This window comes from Mustela lutreola, chromosome 14 (genome assembly GCF_030435805.1).
Source record: "Mustela lutreola isolate mMusLut2 chromosome 14, mMusLut2.pri, whole genome shotgun sequence".
Taxonomy (NCBI): domain Eukaryota; kingdom Metazoa; phylum Chordata; class Mammalia; order Carnivora; family Mustelidae; genus Mustela; species Mustela lutreola.
In genome coordinates, this window is record NC_081303.1 from 73,808,379 (window position 1) to 73,832,193 (window position 23,815).

A 23,815-nucleotide genomic window follows, 5' to 3' on the forward strand; every position below is an offset into this window, starting at 1 on the left:
CCCCGCGCCGCCGGCCCGGCCCCCCTCCCTTCCCCTCCCCTCCCCTCCCCTCCCGGCCCGCGGAGGGATCCGCCGCTCCCGGCGCCGCAGCCTAGCCTGGAGGGCGGTGGGTGGGGCGCCCGGCCCGCCCGGCCGGCCGCGGGAGGCGCGAGGCGGGGCCGCGGCCAGGCCCGCCCCCTCAGGCCCCGCCCCGCCGGCGCGGGCTTTTCCCATTGGCCTCCCTGCCTGTCCATCAGACCCCCGGGCCCCACCCCTCAAGCTAGGCTGAGCTGTGCCTACGTCGGCCTCGACTCCCGGGGGCTGGAGGAGTTACCTTTGGAGCCCGAAAGGAGGAAGGAAGCAAAATATCAACAACGCCGAGGCGGCTCGGGCGCTCGGCCCCGGTCCCCCCTTCCCGCCGCGCGCCTGCCCGCCCCCGCGCCCACGGCGGGGGCCCAGGCCCCCCGGCGCCGCCCAGGGCCCGCGCGGACGCCGGCCTCATTTGTTATTCCCCCCCGCCCGGAGCTGCGGCTGCCCGGCGTTGAAGATCCCCCGGACCGGGGGCGAGGGCCACCCCTCCCAGCCGTGACACCCCTTTCCCCCAGCGGGGCCGGTGAGTAGGGAAAAATAGTGCGCCTGCCGCTTTAAGAGCCCCCCTCCCCCACCCCGTCCCGGGGTTGGGGTGGAGGGTGGTCTGGACCGTCCCCCTGAGGGGTGGGCTGGGGTGGCCCCCGGGTGGTAGGAACTCGCGGAGCGGGCTGTTTCCGTGCGGCGGCGGTGGGAGGCTACGTGGGGGGCTGCTTGTTTGTGTAGGGACTCGGCCGGGGGACAAGTGCAGGGGGCTCTGACTCCCCTGCGTGCCGGGGTCGGGGTGGGGACCTGCGCTTGGGGGCGCGCCCGTCTGTGGGTGTCGGGGGTTACGACGGCCAGCGAGTGGTCTGGGCCGGGGCGCCATCCTCAGAGGGGGTCTCCGGTGACAGCCGGGAGCGACTGACATTTTAACAGCCGGCCCTCCCTCCCTCTCCCTGCTCGCGCCGCCTGTTCACTCCTCCTTGGCCCGAAATGGTGCAGAAGGGGGCCTGGGAGGGCGGCGGGAGGGTGGGGGCGGGGGGAGCCGCAGCTGTTTGGGAAGCGGGGGAGGGAGGGGGGACGTTGTTCAGATGACACCGGGGTGGTGGGTCGGGGTGTGTGAGTGTGTGTGTTTGTCCCGGCCCGGGGTTGCCGGGTGCCTGTGGACTTGGGACGCCGGGTCACCACGGAGGTGGGCGCGCTCGACCCTTTCTTGGGACCTCCCACCCCCACTCCGAGACCCCCCGATCTGGTTTGTCAGCAGCCCCAGTTGGAGAAACCCTGGCCAGAAGTTTGCAGCTGCTCAACATCTGGGCAAGAGTTCTCCAATCTGTCTTTCCACCAATGGCAGGCTGAACTGGTCTGGGAGTGGGGGTCGAGGGAGTGTTGGGGGGTTTTCAAGGAGACCAGGATGAGTCTTGTGTCTTGCCCTGTGGCAGGCCCCTGCCGTCAGATTGGGGTCTCAGGGGGATGGGAGAAAGGGTCCCTTCTCCTTAGTGGTTCAAGCCGACCTCTGGATAGCCTCTGTAGGTCTGTCCTGGCCTCGGGAGGGCTCCAGGGTGTGGGCACCCTCGGAACCACTGACTAGGTTATCCCAGGTTTGTCCTTCTAAGTGGGAGGCTCTCTCTACCTCCTCCTCTTAAACAGGGCATTGTTGGTGGTTTGGGGGAGGCTACAGTGGGTGGATCCTCTGCCCCCCTTCCCTGTGCTGAGTCCCCTTTTTGAGGTCTCCTTATTGGCCTGTTTTCTTTGGTTTGGGGGTGGTCCTCACCCACCCCTCCCCCAGCCCCTCCGCGGGTCTCCCAGGCAGTTCAGGTGCCGGCCTGGACTATGGGAAGTTTGCCGTCTGGGCCGGTGACCTTGGGCTGCTCTGGCCTCGAGATAGGAGGGGAGCCCAGGCCAGCCCTAGATTGGGTGTTTTGAAGTTAGGGAGCTGTCCGCCTCCCACTCGTCTTCACACCCCCAACAGGGAAGTCTTGGGAGCCAAGGAGAGCATTGAAAAGGCACATGTCAGTGTTCACAGATGTCCAGCCCGCCTGTGGCCGCTGGGTCACACCCGCCCCAGGACTTAGCCTGGCTGTCCCAGCTCCCACGGCCTGCCTGGGAATGAATTTCCTTCCTGTGGTTTCCCAGTGTGTTGGGCAGGAGGTGGGGGTGGGGTGGGATCCCAGCGAGGGAGGCTGAAGACCCGCTTATGTCTTATGTTGTGTTATGTCTTATGTCTTATGTCTTTATGTCTTACGTTGGGTGATTGGGGAACACTAGGGCCTACGTACGGCTCTTTCCTAGTTTGCCCTAGGATGGGCATTTGGACTGTTGGGTCTCAGTGGTCCTATTCTCTTTGTGGTATCTCCCTGCCCCCCAGCATACCTGTATGTGCTTGTGTACCTGGGTGTGTGTGTAGGTGTGTGCGTGGACATGTGTAAGTGAGGGGTCTCTGGTTTCTCTGGGAAAAGGAAGGGTTTTCACTCGTGTTCCTCTAGGGACCAGAGATGTTGAGCCATGTACCTGAAATCACACAGCAGGTCTGTGTCAGGGCTTTAGTCTAAGCGCCAGTCTTCCAGGCGTGGCTCTACAGTAGGGAGTGACAATGAGAGGGAAGGCCTGGTCCTTGCTCTTGGAGCCTCAGATCCAAGGGGAGCAGCAGGACCCAGGCAGAGAGAGCATCCTGACCCGTGTGCTGGGGGATGGGCGTGAGGGGCTGAGCTGAGGCTTCTGTCTCCTGTGCCCAGTGCCTGGAACCGAGTGGTGGAGGACTGGGAATGGTGGCTCTGACGTCCTGCCCATTGTCCCCCCTGCTCTGGGCCTGCGGCTCCTGGGCTGGAGGGCCCTGGGCTTCCCAGCTCTGCCCCGCTTGGCTCTAGGCTCTTCTCACAGACCCGGAGATAGGATAGTCTTTCTGGCTGCTGTTATATAATCTTTCTCCAGCAGGGTGGCTTTTTTTTTTTTTTTTTTCTTTCTTTCTTTCTTTCTTTTTTTTTTTAATCTTCCTTGGTCTTTCCTGGAGGTGCAGTGAGGAAAGAAGGTGGAGGGTAAAGTCCCTGGCGGGGGTGGGGGGGCCGTCTGGAGTACCAGTAGCAGGGAGGCTGGGGGAGGCCCCCAGCTCCACTGGGGCCCAGGGAGGAGGAGGCCTTAGGTTAGACCCTCACAGATCGCCACCTAGCCTCCCCCAGCCTCCTCCTCCTCAGTCTCTGCCGCGGGCGTCCCTCGCCCCTGGGCCCCCAGAGGGGCCTGGCCTTCTGCTCATCTTGCTAACCTTCTCCCCCGGCCACCTGGGCCGCTGCCCCCTGGCTGGCACCGGGTCCAAGATCGCGGTGCTTGCCCTGGCCCTGTGGGGGGGGCCCTGAGCCGGACGCTCTGCCCCCTTTGCCACCTACTTTTCTGCCTGTGTGGGAGCAAGAGGAGTTGGGGATGGACGGAGGCCTCCAGCAGGGCCCTGGTTGTACTATTCAGAGCCTGCTTCTCTGCCCTTGTCACCCAGAAGGTGGTGGCCTTTCTGGAGAAGAGGGCTGGGTGGGGGGCAGGTGAGAGAGGCTGGCCTGGGTTTGTTTGGTGTCCGCAGTGGGTATGGGAGTCGGACACGGGTCTCGGGTCTGTCGTCAGGGGTCAGGTTCTGGGTCATGGTGCTCTGCGGTGGGGGGCTCTGCCCACCCCATGGGTCCAGGCTGGGACTCTCTGGGCTCCCTGAGGCCCCCCAGTTTGAGGCAATTATCCTGCTTGTTACAGGGCAGAAGGGGGTGGCGGGGGGAGCACGCATCGCCTCGGCATCACTGTCATTGCTGGTGGCTTTTATGAGCCAGTCATGGGGCCGGAGTCCGGCCAACCGTCTGTCCTTCTGTCCCAGTTTGGTGACTTACTCATGGTGGGAGGGGGAGGTGCGAGGTGCTCCTAGCTCTGTGTGGGAAGCTGGACACCATGCCGGCTTCTGGTTGGTGCCGGGCTGCCCGCCCACCACTGCAGCAAGCGGCCTGGCGCTCAACTTCGGAAGAACTTAGCAGGGTGCTTGCTGAGGGGACAGCGGTGGCTCTCCCTTGGTCTGGGAAAGAGGGAGCTCTAAAGGTGCTTTCTTCCCCAGCCACTCTTGGGGGCTCTGCTATCTGAAAGGCTCAGACAGTGGCATGGGGCTGGGTATTTGTTTTCTCTCCTGCCCCCTTGCCGGGAGCCTGCCAGGGGGTGCTGGGGGGGGGGGGGGGTCCTGGTGCAGGCCGCCGAGCCCAGATGCACCTAGCAGGTTCCCAGCATTTAGGGGCACATGGAGTGAAGGTGTGCGAGCTCATACACATGGGTGTGCGTGAAGGTGTGCAAGCTCATATACACAGGCATGTGTGAAGGTGTGCGAGCTCATACACACGGGCATAAGTGAAGGTGCGGGAACTCATACAGATGTGCATGAAGGTGTGTGAGCTCATACATGGGTGTGTGTGAAGGTGCGGGAGCTCATACACACGGGCGTGCGTGAAGCTGTGCGAGCTCATACCCAGGGGTGTGTAGACGCCCACTGAGCAGCTGCCACCCCGCGGGGGTGAGGGCCAGTGAATGGGAAGATGATTAAGGGATTGGAGGCCGCCGATGGGTGGGGGACCAGGGGGAGGAGGCCGAGGCCTGCAAGGACTTGGCAGAGGGAGGGCTCACTAGAGCAGGAGGGACTGAGGTTAGACCGCAGATGGGTAGCCCTGGGGCCTGGCTTGCCAGTTGAGGAGCCCTAGCTGACTCCCATCACTGCCCCTGCAGTGCCCCCCGGGGGCTCCTCCCCTCGGCCCTGGCTCACACTGCCTCTGCCCCCCCCCCCCGCCCCCGTACCTCCACGTGGGCCACATGCCCTGGGCTAAGGCAGCTTTCCAGGTGGACATGAGGCCATCGGAGCACCCGGGAGACCCTGTGGTTTGCCCCAGTCTCGGTCTCCCGCCCCACTCACTGATGAGCAAGGCCACCCCCATGTGTCAAGGTTGCATCTGAGCCCTCGGGCACTGCGGGATAGATCCCTGGCCTGGGGGGTCCCCAAGGCAGCTGATTTTTCCTTTTCCTGAGCCTGTGTCCCCACCTCGCCTTTCGGGGAGCCTTGCCATGGTTTTGGCTGGTCCTGGCCGCCGTGCATACCTGGCAGACGAGCTCCCTGACTCTGCATGGACCCCGAGAGTCTGCAGGGGTGGGGAGGCGCGTGTGCCTACCCTGGGAGCTCTCTCCCTCTGCGGAAGGCTTCGAGGGGAGGGGCTTGTCCGGAGCTCAGCTTGCTGCTGGCCACACCCAGGCGGGACCATATTTACTCATTTAAACTCACCCTCCCAGGAGGCTCTGGGCTCTAGGCCTGGTCACTGACCTTGGCTTGGTGCCTCTGGCTGGGTGCTCTGGCCACTCCCCAGGGAGCTGGGCAGACCAGGGAAGCATATAGAAAAGGAGATGTTTTTGTCCTCTGATCAAGGGACCTTCCCCGCCAGCCGTATCCCATTCGCTCTTCCTTTGGAGACCTAACACGGAAACTCCTGAGATCCCTGGGGACCGGAGGAAGGGAGCGCTGGTCATGCTGTCCCTGTGTGCCACACTCTGTGCCGGGCATGCAGACACCCGGAGGCTCCTCGGTTTCCTGGCATAATTGTTCTTTATAACTGGGTAAGGGAGGCAGAGATGGAAGTGGTTCGCTGAGGGCTGCGTCTGCTCCATCCCCTTGCCCCCATGTCACACAGGCCAGCTGCAGTGGGAAGGTCCCTCTTCCCCAGTGAGGAGTTAGGGGCTTTGTCTGAGGTTAAGGGAAGGGTCCTGGCGAGCGGGAGGCCTGGGGAAACCTGGGAGGAGCACAGGACGGCACATAAGGGAAGGATGAGCCCCTGGACGCTCCTGGGAGCCCCCAGCCCCAGGGTGGAGGGTGAGGTTCGGTGGGAAGCTGAGGGAGATGTCGCTGTGATTCCCCGGGAAGGTATCTTTTTTTTTTTTTAATATTTATTTATTTATTTGATAGAGATCACAAGTAGGCAGAGAGGCAGGCAGAGAGAGGAGGGGAACAGGCTTCCTGCTGAGCAGAGAGCCCGTTGTGGGACTCAATCCCAGGACCCCGGGACCATGACCTGAGCCGAAGGCAGAGGCCTTAACCCACTGAGCCACCCCGGCGCCCCTGGAGAAGGTATCTTTGCCTGACGGCACACCATGGCAGGAGGCCCCCAGAAAAGGGACTGAAGGACACCTACCAGTACCCCCTCGAGCAAGGTTTCATGAGGGGCCGGCGTGGGAAGATGGGCCGGCAGGAATCAGGCTGGAACTCAGGCCTGGCTGACAGGAGCCCGCCCAGGCCCAGAGGTTTGGGACTCTGTCCCGGAAGGAATCGCTTGGACTCCCGGGGGAAGGAAGCCCTGGTCATGCAGGGAACCCACCTCTGCCCCTCATCCCTGGTGACAGAAAGAGCTGCTTCCCCTGGGAAAGTAGGGAGGGTCCGTGGGGGACATGTGGGGCCCTCAAGAGCCAGTGCTTGGAAAGTGGGTGCCTCCTTTCTTCTAGACCCCGACGCCAGCCCGACCCAGGACTTGCTGGCTTGGGCAGCGCCCCAGAAGGGGGGGTGTCCTGGCAGGGACCGGGGGTGTGGGAGCGGAGGGGGCCCTGTGGGGGCCTCCAGGCCTGGGGCTCCGTCTCACGTGGGGTTGGGTTGGGGACGTCAGGCCCACCCCTGCCTCCCCAGCCAGCTGTCTCCCTGCCTCGGAGCCTGCCCTCCTCCTCCACCTCCCCGGGAGGGAGTCTTCTCTCCGAGGATCCCTGGCGGCGGATCCCTGGTGGATCCCTGGCGGCCGCTTCCTTACTCCCCCCGACTTCCCGCCCTGCCCCCGCCAGCAGCCGCTTGGTGGGGCTGAGGGTTGGGAGAAAAGGAAGGCTCATCCCCAACCCTGCGGAGGAGACAGTGGGTGGGGCTGGGGGCGGAGGGGAGGGGTCTGTCTCCGTTCTGGAGTCTTCCTGCTCCAGGCTCCGGTTGGATCAAGCAGCATGGAGGCAGGGGGATGGCGCGGCTGACCTCAGATTTTGAGGGTCTCTCCTTAAAGTGTGCGTGTGTTCTGTGTCCTGCGAGGGGCAGTGGCTGGGGGTGGCCCTGGAGGAAGGGCCAAGCCTGAAACGGGGGCTTGACCTTTGAGCCCCTTTCCTCCAGCCCCTACAGCTGCTGGCTTCTTTGGTGACTCCCCTGTGCACCCCCCAGGGCAGGCCTGTGGGGCCCAGACTGACCGGGTAGGGACAGGTGTCCTGGCCCAGCTGCTCCCTCTTGTTTCTCCCACCTGTCAGCCAGGGGGTGGGGGGTGAGGCGATGGCCCCGCAGGGGAGAGTAGGAACCCCTTGGCCCCTCACCTGCTCCCTGGGGCGCGGCAGGGGATAAAGTGTGGCAGAAGGATGGGGAGGAGAGAGGGGGCGGGACCCCCCTCTGGGATTGGGGTGGGGGTGTGGGGTCACAGGCAGGGGTCGCCCAGGGTTCCGCATGCGGTCCCTTCTCCGAAGGGGGCTGTGAGTGGCATCAGGCACAAGTGTTTGTGTCCCTGTGAGGCGGTACCCCCCACCCGCCTGGGCCCCCTCCCTCCAGCTGGGCGTCTTAGCCTCACCTGGCTCCTTTCCTGCGAGCAGGGAACTAATCCCGTAAGAGCTGCCTGGCTGGCCGCCCCGGCCAGCCCAGCCCCCGCAGTCGCAGTCGTCCTCCTGCCCGCCCCCGCCAGGGCTTAGAGGACTGTCCTTCCGCAGGAGGAGACCCAGCCACCGCCCTGAGCGGCCCCTTTAAGTCCTCCGTGGCTCCCTGAGGTCGTGCTGTCTCTAGGAGGATTTGCTTTCTCTGATTGGATTGGCCTCTTTTGGGCCCATCTGTGACCGTAGGGGGACACTCTCTCGCAGCCTGACCCTCCAGCTTCCCTTTTGTCAGGCCAGGTGCTGCCCCCTGTGAGGGCCTGGGCCTGGGGCCTTGAGTCCTGTCTGCTCCGCCTGCTGGTCCCGCAGTCAGGGCCCGGAGCCCGCCACCTGCCTTGGCCAGAGCGGCCCTGCCCAGCCCTGTGCCCGGGAAGGGAGGGTCCCGGCACCGCCCCCCGCAAAGAGCGTCCTTCTGAGACTGCCCACTGTCCTGCCCTCCACTGTCTCCCATTCCCTCGGGACCCTGCATTCCACAGTCCCCCTGTGCCCTCGTCCCCGCGGGAAGTCCCTCCCCCGCTCTAACCATCAGTCCACCCCTGGCCGCGGCAGCCGGGCCGGGGCCCTGGCAGCATTGCTCACCCAACGGCTCTCTGGCCGACCCGCCCCACAAGGCCCCAGCTGCCACTTTCACTTCTGTCTCCCGAGACCCCAGAGGGAAGTTGGGTGGGGAGGTGGAAGGTGTCACACTAACCGTCCCAACCGCTTCAGATGGCCGGGGCCCCGGCCACCCCTCTCATCTCTGTGACCTGCGTGGAAGGGCCGGCCACGGTAGGAGGGATGGAGGCCTTCTGGGGAGAGCGGACCGCCGGGCAAGGGCAGGGCCACGAGGGTCGGGGCTCTAACTGGACAGGCGCATGAGCCCTTCCGACGGGTTGCCCGCCGTTCCCCGTTGGCTGGAGGGTCGTGCTGGTGCCTCCGCGCTCCCCGAGACATTTCCAGCTGCCCCTGCTTGGTTGGGTGACTTCTAACAAAGCGAATTGGAGTCGCAGAGACGACTCTGAGGCCAAAGCGGCCGCCCTCTGAAGCCCTCCCTGAGCCTAGGATCTGTCTGGCCTGCATGAGGCCGTCCACTCTCCTTTGGAGGCTTGGAAGCGGATTTTAGAAATGAAGCTGGAGGCGAGAGTAAAGGATTGACAGCCCGTCCTCCTCTTGCCTCAGCCCGCGCACTATGGGGTGGGGGGGGGTTCTGTCCTAGGAACCCCCCCCCCCCCCCGGGGCAGCTGTGGAGCCCCCTTGAAGCTCAGGGATTCTCTGCTGTGGTCCCTCTGTCTCAGGGTCACACCCCCGCCCGTGCAGGGGAGGGACAAGAGCCCAGGGCCTGTGGGACAGAGAGCTCCGTACCACAGCTACTCTTTTGGGTTCGGGGATGCCTTCTGGCCACGGTGCCCAGCTCCATCTCGGGGGCCCAGGTGTCCTGGGTGGGGGCGGCCCAGTTCCTGGAATGGGAAGTTGAGCCCTGTTGGAATAAGGTCAGAGACACTATGCAAATCCCCATGCAAATGAGCGGTAGTGAGTCAGTGCTCTCTGGCTGCTGGGTAGAGCGTGAAGCAAGGCTCAGGCTTGGGTTCCAGAACCAGCCCCACTAATGACCATGACCGTGACCTCGGGGGGACAGTGACTACCCAAGCCCTGGGTCTGATAGGCTTTCCAGGTGTGGTTGGAGTTGGGGAGGCTGCGTCTCTGCGGCCAGGGCCGGGGTATGCCCCCTCTCCCCTGGTACCGCCCTTGCTGACCATGAGAGCCTCTGTCAACCCTTTGCTTCGTGTTACGAGGGTTCAGAAAGCCCCTTGTGCCTTTATCAGCCCCGTCCCTCCTGTCTTGTGGCCCCCACGCTGTCCCGCCCCCTGGGCTGGAGGATAGTGGGCCAGCCAGGCCATGTCTTCTGTTACCTCCCCGTGGAGGATCCCACCCCTGACCTCCCTTCCTTTGGGGCCTTTCTAAGGAGCACAGTAGCCAAATGGCTTGGCTGGAAGGGCACTCGGATACCGTCTCCCCTACACCCACCCGTTGTACTGACCAGTGGGAAAGAACATGGCGGGGGGCGGGCAGTGACTTACTCAAGGCCACACAGTCATGTAGGGCCAGAGCAAGGGCTAGAATCCAGGCCCCCGGTGCCCCTGCCAAGAGACCCCGTGCTGCTCTGGGCTGCCTGTTGCCCAGCCACAGCCACCCCTTTGCTGCTAGGATTCTACCTCCTCCCACCCCCAGAGTCTTGCAGAGATCAGGCCCGGTGGCTCCAGAAAGTTGGGAGGGTTTAGGGTGAAGGGTGGTTCCCAGCAGCCAGCCCCGAGGCCCCCGGGGACAGCCAGAGCTGCGGTGGGCGGTGCTGGAGCCTGGGTGGGGGACTGGCCGCTGCCACTGTAGGGCACTGGACACTCTCCGGCCGCTGCAGGCAGGATGGCAGCTAGGCTGGGGCGGGGAAGGGGGGAGGCTTGGAAGTCAGACCCTCCCTGGAGAGGCATCTCCTGGGCAGAGAACAGGATGACCCCATCCCAGGGATTTGCCTCGAGGGAAGCCTGGGGTGGGGCTCGGGAGAGGTGTCCAGCGGAAGCCGCGGGGCCCGTGTGCCCGGTGCGCTGGCCACGCCGGCTGCTCATTCTGGCATGGCCGCTCCTGTCCCTTCGGCCAAGGCTGCAGTGTTTGCCGCCACTTGCCTTCCTAGGGCACCTGGGACCTGAGACCACCCTGTTCTGGGTCCAGCTAAGCCTGGACTGGTCCTCCCCCTCCCCCCAGCCCGCCAGCCCGCCCCCAGGTCCCTGTCGGTGAGTTAAAATTAGCTCAGTGCCCAGGCTAAAAATAGCCCCTGCCCAACCCTGAGGCTGCTGGGCTGGGGGAGGGGAGTTCCCGAGGGAGGGGAAGATGGTGGGAACCGGGGGTTTGGGAAGGGAGCCTGCCAGCCGGCACTTGGAGGGGAGGGGGATGGGGCTGGGGATCGCCTGTGCCTTTGAAAGCAGACACTGGAACTGTGGGGTGAATGAAGCAGGACCCTGGGCTGGGGGGGGCACGGTGGAATGGAACAGAGGGGAGGGGGGAGCAGGGTGGGGGCGTGAGAACTGGGCCAGCCGGGTGCGGGCGAGGGGCGCTGCCCTCACTTCGGAGGACCTCAGAGATGGCGAAGGAAGGCGCCCCCCGTGTGTAACCCAGACCTGGGAACCCCAGCACCCTCTTCCTGGGCCCTGTGTGTTAGTGTCGGGGTTCACCTGCCTACCCCGCTCTTGCGGAGTGCACCTCCCTGTGTCTCTGCTTGGAGGGGAGAGGCCTGGAGGGTTGGGAGCCCTGGGATGGCTCAGGACTGATGGGCTCCTGGGCTGCCCTCTGCCCACCATGGGGGGCTGCCCTCTGCCCACCGTGGGGGGCTGCCCTCTGCCCACCGTGGGGGGCTGCCCTCTGCCCACCGTGGGGGCCTGCCTGCCCTCAGGAGCCCGGATGCCCTCGCCCTCCGTGGGACCTGCCCTCCCTGCTTCGTCTGTCGGCCGGACTGCAGGGATGCAGAGGGCAGGCCTGGCATCCTGTCCGGCCGTGCCCCCGTGCCCAGCCCAGCTTTTGGGCGCAGCTGAGCTGCCTCTGAGTCTTGCCACCCCCCCAGCCTCTCCTTATCTGTCTCTGCCTCACCCCACCCTCGGCCCCCCTCTTGGCCTCTCGGCCTCTCTTTCTCTTGCCCATCTGGGTGTCTGTCCCCTCTACCACCCTCCTCCGTGTCTGCCTCACCACGCCTCCTCCCTCGTTAGTGAGCGGGCTGCTGGAGGCCGCCTGACTGTGGGGGTGACAGGTGGATTGGATTGTCACCCCCTCCCCCAGCGCCTGCTGCTTATTTCATGCCCTGCAGCCCAGCCACGGGGGAAGGGGCGGGAGGAGGGATGACAGCTGTCTCCAGCGCCGCCTGCCTTCCCTCCAGTGCCGCCTGCAGCCGGGATCAGCCGGAGAGGAAGGGACGGAGGGCCTGCCTGATGAGCGGAGAGGGGCGCAAGCCCAGTGCTCTGTGACGGGGGCTGCCCGCTCAGCCTCTCTGGGCCCCTGCTGCGTCTGACCTGCCCTGGTGGTGCCACTCTGGAATCAGATGCCCTCAGGTTCCTGGGGGCCACTGGGCCCTGGGGCAGCAGGCCTGGGGGGGGTGGGGGCCATGGGGAGGGAGGAGAGAGGAGCTGGAAGCCGTGTCAGGGCACCCCCAGGAAGGGCATCTGGGCCACAGCTGCTGCAGGTCCAGGAGGCTGCCCCGGCAGCCCCCCTGCACTCTCCCCACTGGCCCCAGGCCACCCTCACACAGGAACTGAGATAGCATCATTCTGAAACCTGAGAATGGTTTGAATATTGCTCAGGTACCAAGAGGTGTTAAACTGGGGGAGGGCCGGCCTGTTTTTTCTCCTGTGGCCCCTCCAGCCCGAGACCCCCTTTAGGGTACACTTTGCATATTGTTTGCACCTCATTTGCATGTAAATGGAACCCACTCCGTATTGGGCCTGGATCCCAGCTTGGACAGGTGGCCCTCGGGGTCCCTGTCAGGTGGTGTCAGCCCCGCAGCCCCTTCCCGTTTGCCGGGGCTGCTCTGCTGCTGCCTTCCCTAAAGAAGGTGGGTCTGTGCCTGCCTCCTGGGCTTGGCCCAGCTGCCGTCCCCTTCCCCTGTGCTCTCCCTGTCCCCACTCCCTGCCCCCAGGAGGCCAGCCTGCCCAGCTCTGTCCTACCGGCACTGCCTTGAGTGGGAGAAGCAGAAACTGCCAGAGCCTTCCAGGGGCTGCTTTCGGTGACACAGATGCTGCCAGCCTGAGGACCCGTAGCTGGGTCCTGAGGTCAGGCGGGCCCTGGGGCCAGCAGAGCCAGACAGCCAACCCAGCCAACCCTGCTGTGTCCACAGCAGCTTGCTAAGCGCCCTCCAGCCCTGGGCTCCAGGAGAGACAGCCAAAGTCAGGGCTGGGAGGGCTTCCTAGAGGACGGGAGAGGGCCGGGAAGAAGAGGCCGCATGGGGGCAGGCCGGGCCAGGGGGCAGAGGTGCCCCCAGAAGAACAGCTGTTCGGGCCTCTGGCTCCTGGCTGGGTTAGGTCACCGGGCAGGGGCTAATCAGGGAGGCCCAGGTGTTCATCAGGATCTTCCTAATTGAGTGGGTGGGAAGCGGGACAAGTCGGGCCTCCTTCACCCTGATGGGGTCCGTGTAGGGTCCTCGGTGCCCATCCAGGCCCCAGCCACCCTCCTTCCAAAGTCACGGGTGAATTCGTGTTCTGGCCCCAGGGCGCTCAGACTCTGGGCCAGGTGGAGCAGGCAGCCCGGGTGGAAGGGGGGGAGGTTATCACAGACCCAGCCTGCTCCGTGGGGGGCTCTTGGTCAGATAGAAGGAAGGACTGCCCAGGGCAGGGGCACCTCGTCCTCTAGCGTTGCAGGCACAGGGACAGGAGCAGCGCGGGGTGGGGGCAGGAAGCGTGGAGTCCGGGGCTCCCCTGGCAGAGGGGACAGACTGGGCCTGGTCTTTTTGTCCCTGACTCCACTCTGGTCAGAGGATGCTTGGGGCGGGGGTCCTCTGTGGCTTCCCTGTCTCTTCAGCCCTGATCCCTCTTGCATCCCAGCTCCCCCAGCATGAAGCGGGGGTGGGGGGGTGGTGTAGGAGATCAGCCAGGGAGCTGGTTGCCAGGCGACAGTTGCCTAAGCAACCCCATCCTCTCCATCTCCATGTGCTCGGGGCCGCTCCGCAGACTTCAGAGTCTCACCTTCTGCACCAGGCAGCCCAAGGATGGGGAGGGCTGAGGCCCGGCCCGGAGAGGCGGGCTCGCTCAGAGGGCTGGTGCTGTCCAAACATACAAGTTCAGGGGCACAGTGAGAGTCTGCAGGTCCCGCAGCGGGACTGACCGGAGTGAGACCACAAGAAGGCCTTCTCACAGGGTCGCGAGGGAGACGGTCCTCGTCTGAGCAGAGCCTTCCTGAGCTCCTCCTCGTGGGGGGGTAGAGTGCGAGAAGGCCGGACGTGGCCGGACGTGGCTCCGGCTGGAGCTCGAGCTCCCGGGGAACCGGGCATGGAACGGAAGCGCGGGGATGTAGCCAGTGTGCGGTGGTGGTAAGTGCTAGAAGGGCAGGGACCCTGAGAACCGAGGGAACGAGGTCAGACCGCAGGAAGGACTTTGCGGGGCTCCCAGGAGCACAGAGAGGCTCTCTCCCCACTTGGAGGAAGAGAGAGAACTGGCCCGAAGCTGATAAGAGGCCACATCCTAGCAAGAATTTGCTTTTACACAAAAGGCGGCGAGAGGGAGCTGGGGGCCTGGGTAGCGGAGGGAAGGTAGCCGCTCTGAGCTTGGGAGGGCGGCCGTGAAACCCGCTCTGAGCTTGGGAGGGCGGCCGTGAAACCCGCTCTGAGCTTGGGAGGGCAGCCGTGAAACCCGTTACACGAGGCCGGGCCAGGCTTTCCAAGAAAAAGCAGTCGTGGTGGCTCCCTTGTTCTCCGCGCCCCTCTCCGCCCTCCCCGTGAGCCCAGAGTCCCGCAGCTCTGAGGAACACAGCTTTGGGGTTGCACTGGGAAATGGATTGATGGGGGCTGAAATCCTTGGGCTGGGGCCTTCCACGTGGTCTTTGGCAGAGATGGAGCTATAGGCAAGGAGTGGGGCGGCTGCTGGGCCACTCAGGGCTGTGGGGGCTGGGTGGCTGTTGTCCCGTGGGGACAGTAGGGGACCCAGAAGCCAAGGAGTACCCGGAGAACAAGGAAGAGAGGAAGAGGTTTGGGACCCCTGTCCGGGAGAGGGGGATGGAGGATCCCTCTGGCTGTGCGGGAGCGCCATGGGGTTGTTACCTGCCCTCTCGGGACAGAGCAGAAAGAAGCTCTCTTTCCAGCTGGGCTAGGGAGAGCCTGAGGGCCAGTCCTAGGGGCAGGAACTGATGGGAAGGGGTGTTCCCGACTCCCCCCAAGTCCAGATGCCCTGCCTCCCCCCCTCTCCCCTGCCCTCCTTGACTGAGCTGCCAAGGCTGAGCTCTGCCGTCTACCGTGGGACCTCAGGGGCCGTGGTTGAGGGGGGCTGGAAAGGCTCAGGGAAGACTCAGCAGCCCCTGAAAGATTGCCTGTCCTCTCTGCTCAGGTTGGGGGCACTGAGAGCCCACCTGCTGGACTGTGCTGTAGGGTCTCTGCCTGGAGCTCTGTGGTCGGGGGTCAGGCTGGACCTCCACGGCCAATGGTCTTCCTCAGACCCAGAGTGGCTTTGGAAAGCGTGGACCTCCTGCTCACTACCACCCCACCCCCAGCCCTTCTCCCAGAAGGCTCCACCTCTGATTCTCCCCATTCACAGAGCCCAAGGGGCCATGGGCTCATCGGGTGCCTCCATCCCACCCCAGGTCCATCCAGTCCCTGAGGGCTCACCCAGCCTGTCTGGGCACCGCCCACACCTGAGCGCGGGCACTTCCTGGGTCAGCCTGGGCTTCCCTCCGCACACACTGGTCCGCCCTGGAGCCGCCCAGCTGGCTGCTGAACCTGCGGAAGGGGGGGGCGTCTGCATGCTCCTGGAGGCCAGCAGCCTCGGCGCATGCCAGTGGCTCCGTCCTTGATCTGTGCTTCCGGGATGGGGGGGGCAAGGCTGGGAAGGGCTGGAGCCCAGACTGGACTCGGGTCCTAGACGTGGTGTGGTCCCCCAGAGCGGCATCTGCAGGCTGTGCCCTCGGGGCCGCAGCTGCCCCTGTGCCTGTTGTTGTCCCTGAGCCCTGTGGCCCGTCTGTGTTTACGTGTTTTGTGCAGACCCGAATGGCCTACGGGGCCCAAAATAGTTGTGGATCGCCGTGGACCCCCGTGCGAAGAAAGCTTGCAGACTCTGCTGTGGGGTGGTGGTGTATGTGTCTGTTTATTTTAAGCAGCAGAAGTGGCTCTTGAAGCAGAACTTTGAGGCAGAGGCCCATGGAGGAGAGGGGGATACGGGAGTGGAGCAGCCCCCGAGGGAGGAGGAGGCTCTGCAGCCCCAGCCCCACCCCGGGTCCCCAGGCTCCAGGCTGCTCTGTGTGCTTGACCCTGGGCCGCAGAGTGCACCTGTCCTGGCACCAGGGTTAGCAGTGCGTGGCCCTGGTAGGAGGTGCTCTCTGCACTGGGCGCTGCGAATGGCAGTGCCCCTTTAGGCCCGAGGGGCAGCCGGCAGACCTAGCTGTCTCTACTCCAGGTGGGTTCTGGGCAGAGGAGAGGACTGTGGGGGCATTTTCCAGGACCCAGACCCTTGGAAGCCAACTAACTGTGTGTGATCTGGAACCCAAGAGCAGCAGCGCTGGTGTGGAAAGAGCCTGGTCTGGGGCCTGAGCCTGGGCGTAAGGGCCTGCTGCTGCCTCAGGGCACCCCCATGTCCCCATCTCGAGGATGGGGTGGATGCCGCCAGCCTCTCCCGGGTGCGGTGAACCTGGCCTGCGTGCTGGTGCTAGCCAGGGCTGACTGTCCTCTCGTGACCCTCCCCTCCCCTCCCAGGACGCTGTGCAGAAGCTGTCCTGCAGACCATGAACTGAGCCCTGGTCCCAGGCCGTTCATGAGCACAGTGTGAGGCGCGCCCAGACCCGCCACCCAGCGATCCCTCCCCCCAGCACTGAGGATCCCCGGAGAAGATGGGGAGGAAAAAGATTCAGATCCAGCGGATCACTGATGAGCGGAACCGACAGGTGAGAAGGGGTATTGGAGCCACGTGGAGGGGGTGAGGGCAGGGAGCTGGCCTCTGCCTCCACTCGCTCCTGCTAATCCAAGAGGGCTTCCTTGAGGAGGGGGCCTCTGGAGGCTATGATGGAAGGGGAAGGAATGAACTGGGAGGAGAGGAACCCCCAGCTCCCTGCAGCTCTTGGAACTCTGTATCTTAGAACTCCAAGGCTTATCTGCTGCTGTAAGAGGAGACCTGGGTGTCCCCCCCCAAGTACCCCCCGCGCCAGGGGCCATACGCCAGCTTCAGGCCATGCCCGGGCACACCCTGTTCCCCAAGATTAATTCTCCCCGTCTTGCTACAGCAGGGGAAGATCCGGGAGGCCCTCCCGTTTTCCTCCCCGACCCACTCACAGCCCCCGTGGAGCTCTGTCTGTCCAGATTCTCCCCATTCCACGAGGCAGCTCTGCGCTGCACGGTGGCCTACGCAGGCCGGAAGGTGCTGGCCTGTCCCCGCCCACCCCCAGGCCAGGGGCTCCGGAGCAGGCTCTTACTGAGCCCCACCCCGCCGGCCCTGCCGCCGCCCGCAGGTGACATTCACCAAGCGTAAGTTCGGGCTGATGAAGAAGGCGTACGAGCTGAGCGTGCTCTGTGACTGCGAGATCGCGCTCATCATCTTCAACCACTCCAACAAGCTGTTCCAGTACGCCAGCACTGACATGGACAAGGTCCTGCTCAAGTACACCGAGTACAACGAGCCGCACGAGAGCCGCACCAACGCCGACATCATCGAGGTGGGCCTGGGCGCGCACGCTCCCGCGTCCGGACCGAGGCGGCAGGCGGGCAGCCGCCGGCCCAGTGTGTACCCCGGCCGGCCGGCGGCTGCCCACCCGGCCCGCTGCGCCTCCGCTCATGCCTGTGAAGCTGGCAGGACGCCCCTCTGCTCCGTCTCCCTCTGGTTCTCTTTTTCTCTCCTCATCCATCGTTGGTCTGCTCTTGCATCTGACTCCGTCTCTGTCTTTCTCCCTCTGTTTCCAGCTCTCCCGCTCTGCCTCTGTCCCTTTGTGGGTCCCTGGGGTTCAGTTTTCTGTTTCAAAACAAGCCAGCATTGCAGGCTGTCGGAGGACACAGGCCTTGGAATCCAGTGGTGGCCTTTCCTGGCCATGTGTCCTCGGGCCGTGGTGCCCACGTCCACAAAGCAGGGCCGGGGCGAGCTTGGAAGGGTGTGGTGGGACTTAAACGAGACAGCCCAGTTCCTGCTTCTCCCATGGGGCGTGCGTGCTTTCAGGGAACAGAACTTCTGCCAGTGAGGCGGGTGCCCGGGAAGCCACAGGCTGGGCCTCTGGCTTGAACTCCAAGATGTGGAGGAAGTTACCTTAGTTCTGTAATAGAGAAAAGAGATTACTCTCAACTAGAACGGAAGACGTACATTCGTTATCCACTAACGACAGAACGAGCGTCTGTGAAGGTGTTTAGAGCAGGAAGAGGGAACTCTGGGGTCTGTTCCACACCTACCAGGTGGTCCCCGACATGGCGAGCCCCCCCCCCCCGCCCCGGCAAGGACAGCGTGTCGGGGGGTCGTACGGCAGGGGCTCCCTGTACGCCAGCTTCCTCGGGCCTCTTCCTCTGTCTCTGTCTCCACGTCTCTCCCCCTCTTCCTGTGAGCAGGGCTGCCTTTCCCTTGTGGGGTACTGGGGGTGGTCAGGCAGGGGCTGGCCCCCCTCCCCGGCATCAGCTCCCAGCCCATCCCCCCAGGGCCCCTCCCCACCTGTCACCTGGGAAGCAGGGGTCTGTGCCAGGTGCATTGTGGGCCCCCGCCCCCCCACCCACCCCGTGGTGGGCCCTGGGGCCTGAGCCACTCCCGGTTGTTCCCCCCGCCACGTCCCGAACCCAGCGCGTGTTCCCACAGTAACACGAGGAGGAGAAGGGGGCGGCCGGGACATGCTGGGGACCCCGAGGAAGGGGGTGGGGAGAAGGTAGGAGAGCACCGGGGACCCCGCTGACGCCGGCTGACGCCCTGCTGCGGTTGCAGACCCTGAGGAAGAAGGGCTTCAACGGCTGTGACAGCCCCGAGCCCGACGGGGAGGACTCGCTGGAGCAGAGCCCCCTGCTGGAGGACAAGTACCGGCGCGCCAGCGAGGAGCTGGACGGGCTCTTCCGGCGCTACGGGGTGAGCCCCACTCACCGCGTGTCTGTCGGCCCCTTCCGGCCCCCAGGCGCTGCACAAGAAGCACAGGGAGTGTGAGAGCCCCGAGGCGGACGAGGTGTTTGCCCTGACCCCCCAGACGGAGGAGAAGTATAAAAAGATAGACGAGGAATTTGATAAAATGATGCAGAGTTATAGACTGGCCGTGAGTAGTCGCATGGGGCCGCCTCCCGCGGTGCATGGTGTGGCTTCCGCCGGCCCCCGGCCGCCCCCAACGCCTGTCCCGCGCCGAGGCTGGCCTCACCAGCGAGGCGCCACCCAGCCGCGCTGTGGGTGCCTGTGGCCCGGCTGAGTCTCCGTGTGGGCGGAGTGCGGGCCGGGAGCGGCCGCAGGGCATGTGTAGATGACGTGAGGGCCGTAGCCAGCAGGAGAGTAGGGCCGGGTGTCCGGGGGGCTTTCGTGGACACTGCTGGCCCGAGCCACCCGCTGAGGGAGCACAGGTAACATGGGTCCCGAGCCTCGGTGCAGGCCGTCCCCAGCTGCGTGGGTGCGCGTGGGTCTGTCCTCAGGCCCTCTAACCTGCTCCCCGTGTGTCCCGCCTGGCTGAGGACTAACCCGCCTCCACTGGGGGCCTTCAGGGGTCCCTGGCCCCGTCCGCTGCGAGCAGGTCTCATTCTCTGGGCCAGAGCTCTGGCCCAAAGCGCTCCCTCCAGCAAACCGCCTCCGAGAGGGCCAGGCGAGAGAGCGTGAGCCGTGGACCCTCGCACACACAGCCCAGGATCCAGGAGCCCGGGCCTGCCTGTCCCCAGCCACAGTGGGTCCGGGGTGGGGGTGTCGCCTGGCCTGACCCCGCTTCTCCATCTTCTGTCTAGTCCGCTGTGCCGGCCCCCAACTTCGCCATGCCCGTCACGGTGCCTGTGTCCAGTCAGAGCTCCCTGCAGTTCAGCAATCCCAGCAGCTCTCTGGTCACCCCTTCCTTGGTGACGTCATCCCTCACGGACCCGCGGCTCCTGTCCCCCCAGCAGCCAGCGCTGCAGAGGAACAGCGTGTCCCCGGGCCTGCCCCAGCGGCCGGCCAGCGCAGGTGAGGTGGGGAGGAGGCCCGCCGGGCGCTCGGGGCTTCCGTTACCAGCAGGAGTTGCCCTTCGGCCAGCACAGCCCTCCGTCGCTCGCTTGGGTGGCTCCTGAGGGGAGGGACCAGGGCTCCTGCCGCTCTGCGGGCCTGGGTCCCGCTGTGGAAGGTGCCGTCCCGCCAGCTCACTGTGGCTCTGTTTGTCCCCAGGGGCCATGCTGGGGGGCGACCTCAACAGTGCTAACGGAGCCTGCCCCAGCCCTGTCGGTGAGTGGTCTGCTCGGTGGCCTCGCAGGCCCCAGGGACCCGGAGGGACCCAGAGGAGATGAGAGGAAGGTCCCAGGGCCCGAGTTGAGCCTGAGGGTGGTCTGCAGCCCTGACTGGCGTGGGTGGTCACCAGAGACGGAGGCTCAGGGAATCCCGACAGACGGGAAGAAGAGACCCACGTCTCCGCGGGGGGAGAGGGAGGCAAGGCTTCTCTGGTGAGCGGGACGTCTGGGTGGGTTCTGGAGGATGCCCGTGTCTGGCGCTGCCGACGCGTTCCCGCTCGGACCCCCGGCCGCCGACAGCCTCTCCCCTGCCCTGTGCTGCTGGCTGGCTGGTGACGATGACTTCAGATGTCACCGTTGACGTCATGCCGACATTCCTGCCGTCCCCGGAGTGATCCGGAAATTGGGATGGCGGCAGCCCCACCCTTGGAGGGGAACGATGTGTTCCCAGGGGACAGAGCAAGGTGACACTCGGAACTGTGGTTGTCCCCACGTCTCTGGGCTTTAGAGTCTGCAGCTTAGCCCCAGGCACCATCCAGTGCATTGTTGGGAGTGACGGGCACCAGGGTCGGGGCGTGGGGGGCACGGTGGACATCCTTTCATCTCTGAGGAGGGCGAAGAGGGTCGGAGAAGGGCCTGCAGTCTCCAGGCCGAGGCGGGCCTTCCCCGTGCCCAGGCCCAGCATGTGGAATGTGGGTGGGGGCTGGCATGACGTCCAGCCTGCCACGTTGCCCTGGACGAGTCCGTGTGCCTCTGCCCACCAGGCCTCGAGTTCCCCATCCTGGGCTTGGGGCTCACCCTCCTCCTGTCTGCCTCCGAGGTTCAGCGTGAGGGTTCAGTGAGCTCGGATGAATGAGGGGGCCTGTGTAGTTGGTGGCACAAACGCACAAGGTCCTTATGACATTGGTGGTCACCAGTTGTGGGGGGGGGGGGTGTTATCGGTCCCCCGTGACCAGCAACAGCACCACCACCGGCCGACGGCTCATCTCCCCCAGGGCCGTGGGCGTCCTGTCCCGTGTACCCCGTCTCTGGCCAAAGCTGCAGTCTGAGTGGTCGGGGTGTCTCGGGAGTCCTTGCGGAGGCCCAAGTCCCAGGCTGCCCTCCCCATCTGCAGCCGGGCCCCTGTGAGAAGTCAGGGCAGGTCATGGGGTCGGAAGGTGCTGGACACCCTGCCCTGTGTCACCAGAAGGGAGGTGGGGAGGCGAGGCCACGTGGCTTCTGGCTCTGGTGCTTTTGCCCCCGTGTTCTGGCCCACATGGCCTAGAGCCAAGGGAATAATCCGGTAATTCCGGAGTGAGGGGGCTTCTCCCCTTCTCCTAGGACGGGGGTTTTCGGGGAGGATCAGAGAGCTCAGCAGTCCCCGCGAGCCTGAGTGTGGAGTCCTGGCCCAGGGGTGGAGGGCTGGGTCCGTATCTGTCCTCTGATCTGACGCCCTTTCCTCCTCTAGGGAACGGCTATGTCAGTGCTCGGGCTTCCCCCGGGCTCCTGCCCGTGGCCAACGGCAGCACTCTGAACAAGGGCATCCCTGCCAAGTCTCCACCTCCGCCCACCCACGGCGCCCAGCTCGGAGCCCCCAGTCGCAAGCCTGACCTGAGGGTCATCACCTCCCAGGGAGGAAAGGGGTTGATGCATCATCTGGTGAGTGGGGGTCTGCACCGAGGGGCAGGGGCTGGGGGTGGGGAAGGGCCGAGCTCCGGCAGGAGGGATGCCGGCCAGCCGGTCTGTGGGCCTGCCCAAGGGAGACCACAAAAGTTGGACTTCCTGTGAGCTCTCGCTCTCCAGAGGGCCCTCCAGGAGGTCAGAACGTGGACGTGCCACCCGTGAGGGCAGGAGGAAGGGACAGGAGGTGGGAGACAAGGTTCTGTGCCAGAGAGGGGCAGGGGGGGAGATTTGCCAGCGCCATGGAAAGACGAGGCTTGGATTGTGACGGCTTCCTAACTGGTTCCTAACTGGTGGACATCGGGCTGTGGCATTTTCTGGAGTCGGTGTGGACACCAAAGAGCCCTGTACGGGCTGCACAGCTGTCCTGCTCCTGTGTGAGGAGGTGGACGGGCGGCTGTGGGGGCCGGGGAGTAAGGCGAGGGCCAGGGCCGTACACTGAACCGCCCCTTGCTTTCATTTCCGCTCCCAGACGGAGGACCACTTAGATCTGGTAAGTGAGACCCAGAGACGTGTGTGGTGGCTTGGAGCCCTGGGTCAGCCTGTGGCCCCGCGCGGCCCTGGGGAGCGTGCGCCCCGTCCCTCCAGCGGCCTGTGTGCTGTGCGGTGTTTCCTCCGTGCTGGGCGGGGTTCAGGGCTGAATGGGGCAGGGGTCGGGGGTCAGATGTGCACGTGCCTGTACCTGTGTGTGCGTGCCTGTGTGCCGTGTTCACCCACACCTCCTCTGCTCTGCGTGTGTGCACGCGCGTGTGCAGGGGGTAGGGGCCGGCCCCAAGCCTCAGCGGGCCTGCCTGCTGCGGCCCCAAGATGCCCGTCTTGGGGGGGCTGCGCCAGACTTGCCCCCGGCTCCATCCTGCTGAGCTTGGGACCCAGGACGGGGGCTTCCTTAGCAGGGGGCAGGCTGTCGACGACAGTGTGTTCCCAGAGCTGCAGAGATCCCAGGCTGAGCCAGATTTACCTGGGGTTGGGGGGTGGGAGTATGGGGGAGGGGGCTCACCACAGCCCCTCTGCCTGGCCCTGCTGGTCCCGCACGCAGCACGCCTCGCATGTGCTCAGGCAAGGGCAGCTGCGCACGCGCCCTCCCGTGTGCACACTGGCCACCACCTGCCGCAAGCGCGGGGCCTCTCCCTCCCCGGTTCCCCGACGGGGGCCAGGGAGGCTGGAAAAGGCAGCGGGCTTTGGCGGCCAACACGTCGGCAGTTTCGGCCGCAGTGTGGGGCTGGAATAAACAAGTGACTCAGCGGCGGATGGGGCTGACAGCCCCGCACACGTGTGTGCACACGCGGGCCCGCGCCACGCCAGGCCCGGCGTTCCCGCACAGAGGCCCGCGCGCTCCGGCTAGGCGTGCGGCGAGACGGGCAGGGAGGGCGGCCCAGTCTGCTTCTCCGCCCGGCCAGGCACGTCTCCCGCCCCAGGTCTCGGCCTCTCTGGGAACACGCCAGCAGTCCTGCCTGTCCGCGTCCCCCCTCCAGACCGAGCCTAGGGCTGTTGGGGGCCCGAGGCCCCAGCTTGTCCTTGGACAGGAGGGCTGGGGGGAATGCAGCCCACCCTCCCGCCACCTGCCTGGTGACGACCATCCACCAACCGACCCCTTTCCTCCTGCAGAACAATGCCCAGCGCCTCGGGGCCTCCCAGTCCACCCACTCGCTCACCACGCCAGTGGTTTCCGTGGCAACGCCCAGTTTACTCAGCCAGGGCCTCCCCTTCTCCTCCATGCCCACTGCCTACAACACAGGTGAGTGCTTGGGCCTCCAGCCCACCGAGCGGCCTGGCCTTGGGGCTGGACCGGGGCCCGAGGGGGAGCAGGAGAGAGTCGCTGGGGGATGCTCGGGGGGAGGGGAGCCCCCACCTGACGGAGGTTGCCAGGGTCAGCAAGTAGAAACTGATGCCCACTGAAATTTGAATTTCAAATAAAACACAATTTTTGAGGATAAGTGTGTGTCAAAGACTTTCTTCTGCTAAAATGTTAAAAAATCACTCATTGTTTTGTCTGAAATTCAAGTTAATAAGTAGGTATTCCCCATTTTTAATATAGGGCCTAATGGAGAAAGGAGTCCCTGCCCTTAGGGAGCCTCCTGTCTGAGGAGGAGCCAAGCCACAGGTTGGCTGACCAGGGGGCCCAGGGTTGGGGAGGGGCATGGGCTGGGCAGCACAGCCCAGCACAGCAAGGCTCTCCTGGAGGAGCAGGAGCAGGAGGAGGAGGTGAGGGAGACGGCGCCGGCGGAGCAGGCCAGAGACAGAAGTCTGTCAGGGAGGTTTGCCCGGACTGCCAGGAGCGCCAAGAGGGGCTCGGGGAGGAGGGAGGAGAAGGAGCTGACGAAGGTCGGGCAGGGTGTGCGGGCGGAGAGCCGCTCGGAGACATGGCGGGGGGCCTCTGGGTGGAAGAATTCGCACAGGACACCCAGTGCTCAGGCCCTC

General features: G+C 65.0%; 1 protein-coding gene across 4 annotated transcripts in view; it reads left to right on the forward strand.

Moving 5' to 3' along the window:
- Window positions 1–208: 208 nt before the first annotated feature.
- Window positions 209–23,815, forward strand: part of MEF2D (myocyte enhancer factor 2D) — a 30,514-nt gene continuing 6,907 nt past the window's right edge. Inside the window, exons 1-9 of one of the 4 annotated variants that reach the window (XM_059145273.1) lie at window positions 209–592; window positions 16,094–16,281; window positions 16,843–17,046; window positions 18,285–18,422; window positions 19,271–19,481; window positions 19,680–19,736; window positions 21,186–21,376; window positions 21,870–21,890; window positions 23,003–23,131. In XM_059145273.1, the coding sequence (XP_059001256.1) occupies window positions 16,228–16,281; window positions 16,843–17,046; window positions 18,285–18,422; window positions 19,271–19,481; window positions 19,680–19,736; window positions 21,186–21,376; window positions 21,870–21,890; window positions 23,003–23,131 (1,005 nt within the window). In that variant the 5' untranslated portion in view covers window positions 209–592; window positions 16,094–16,227. Of the gene's footprint in view, window positions 593–16,093; window positions 16,282–16,842; window positions 17,047–18,284; window positions 18,423–19,270; window positions 19,482–19,679; window positions 19,737–21,185; window positions 21,377–21,869; window positions 21,891–23,002; window positions 23,133–23,815 lie in introns of all 4 variants that reach the window. The other 3 variants (XM_059145274.1, XM_059145275.1, XM_059145276.1) reach the window with 3 other exon arrangements.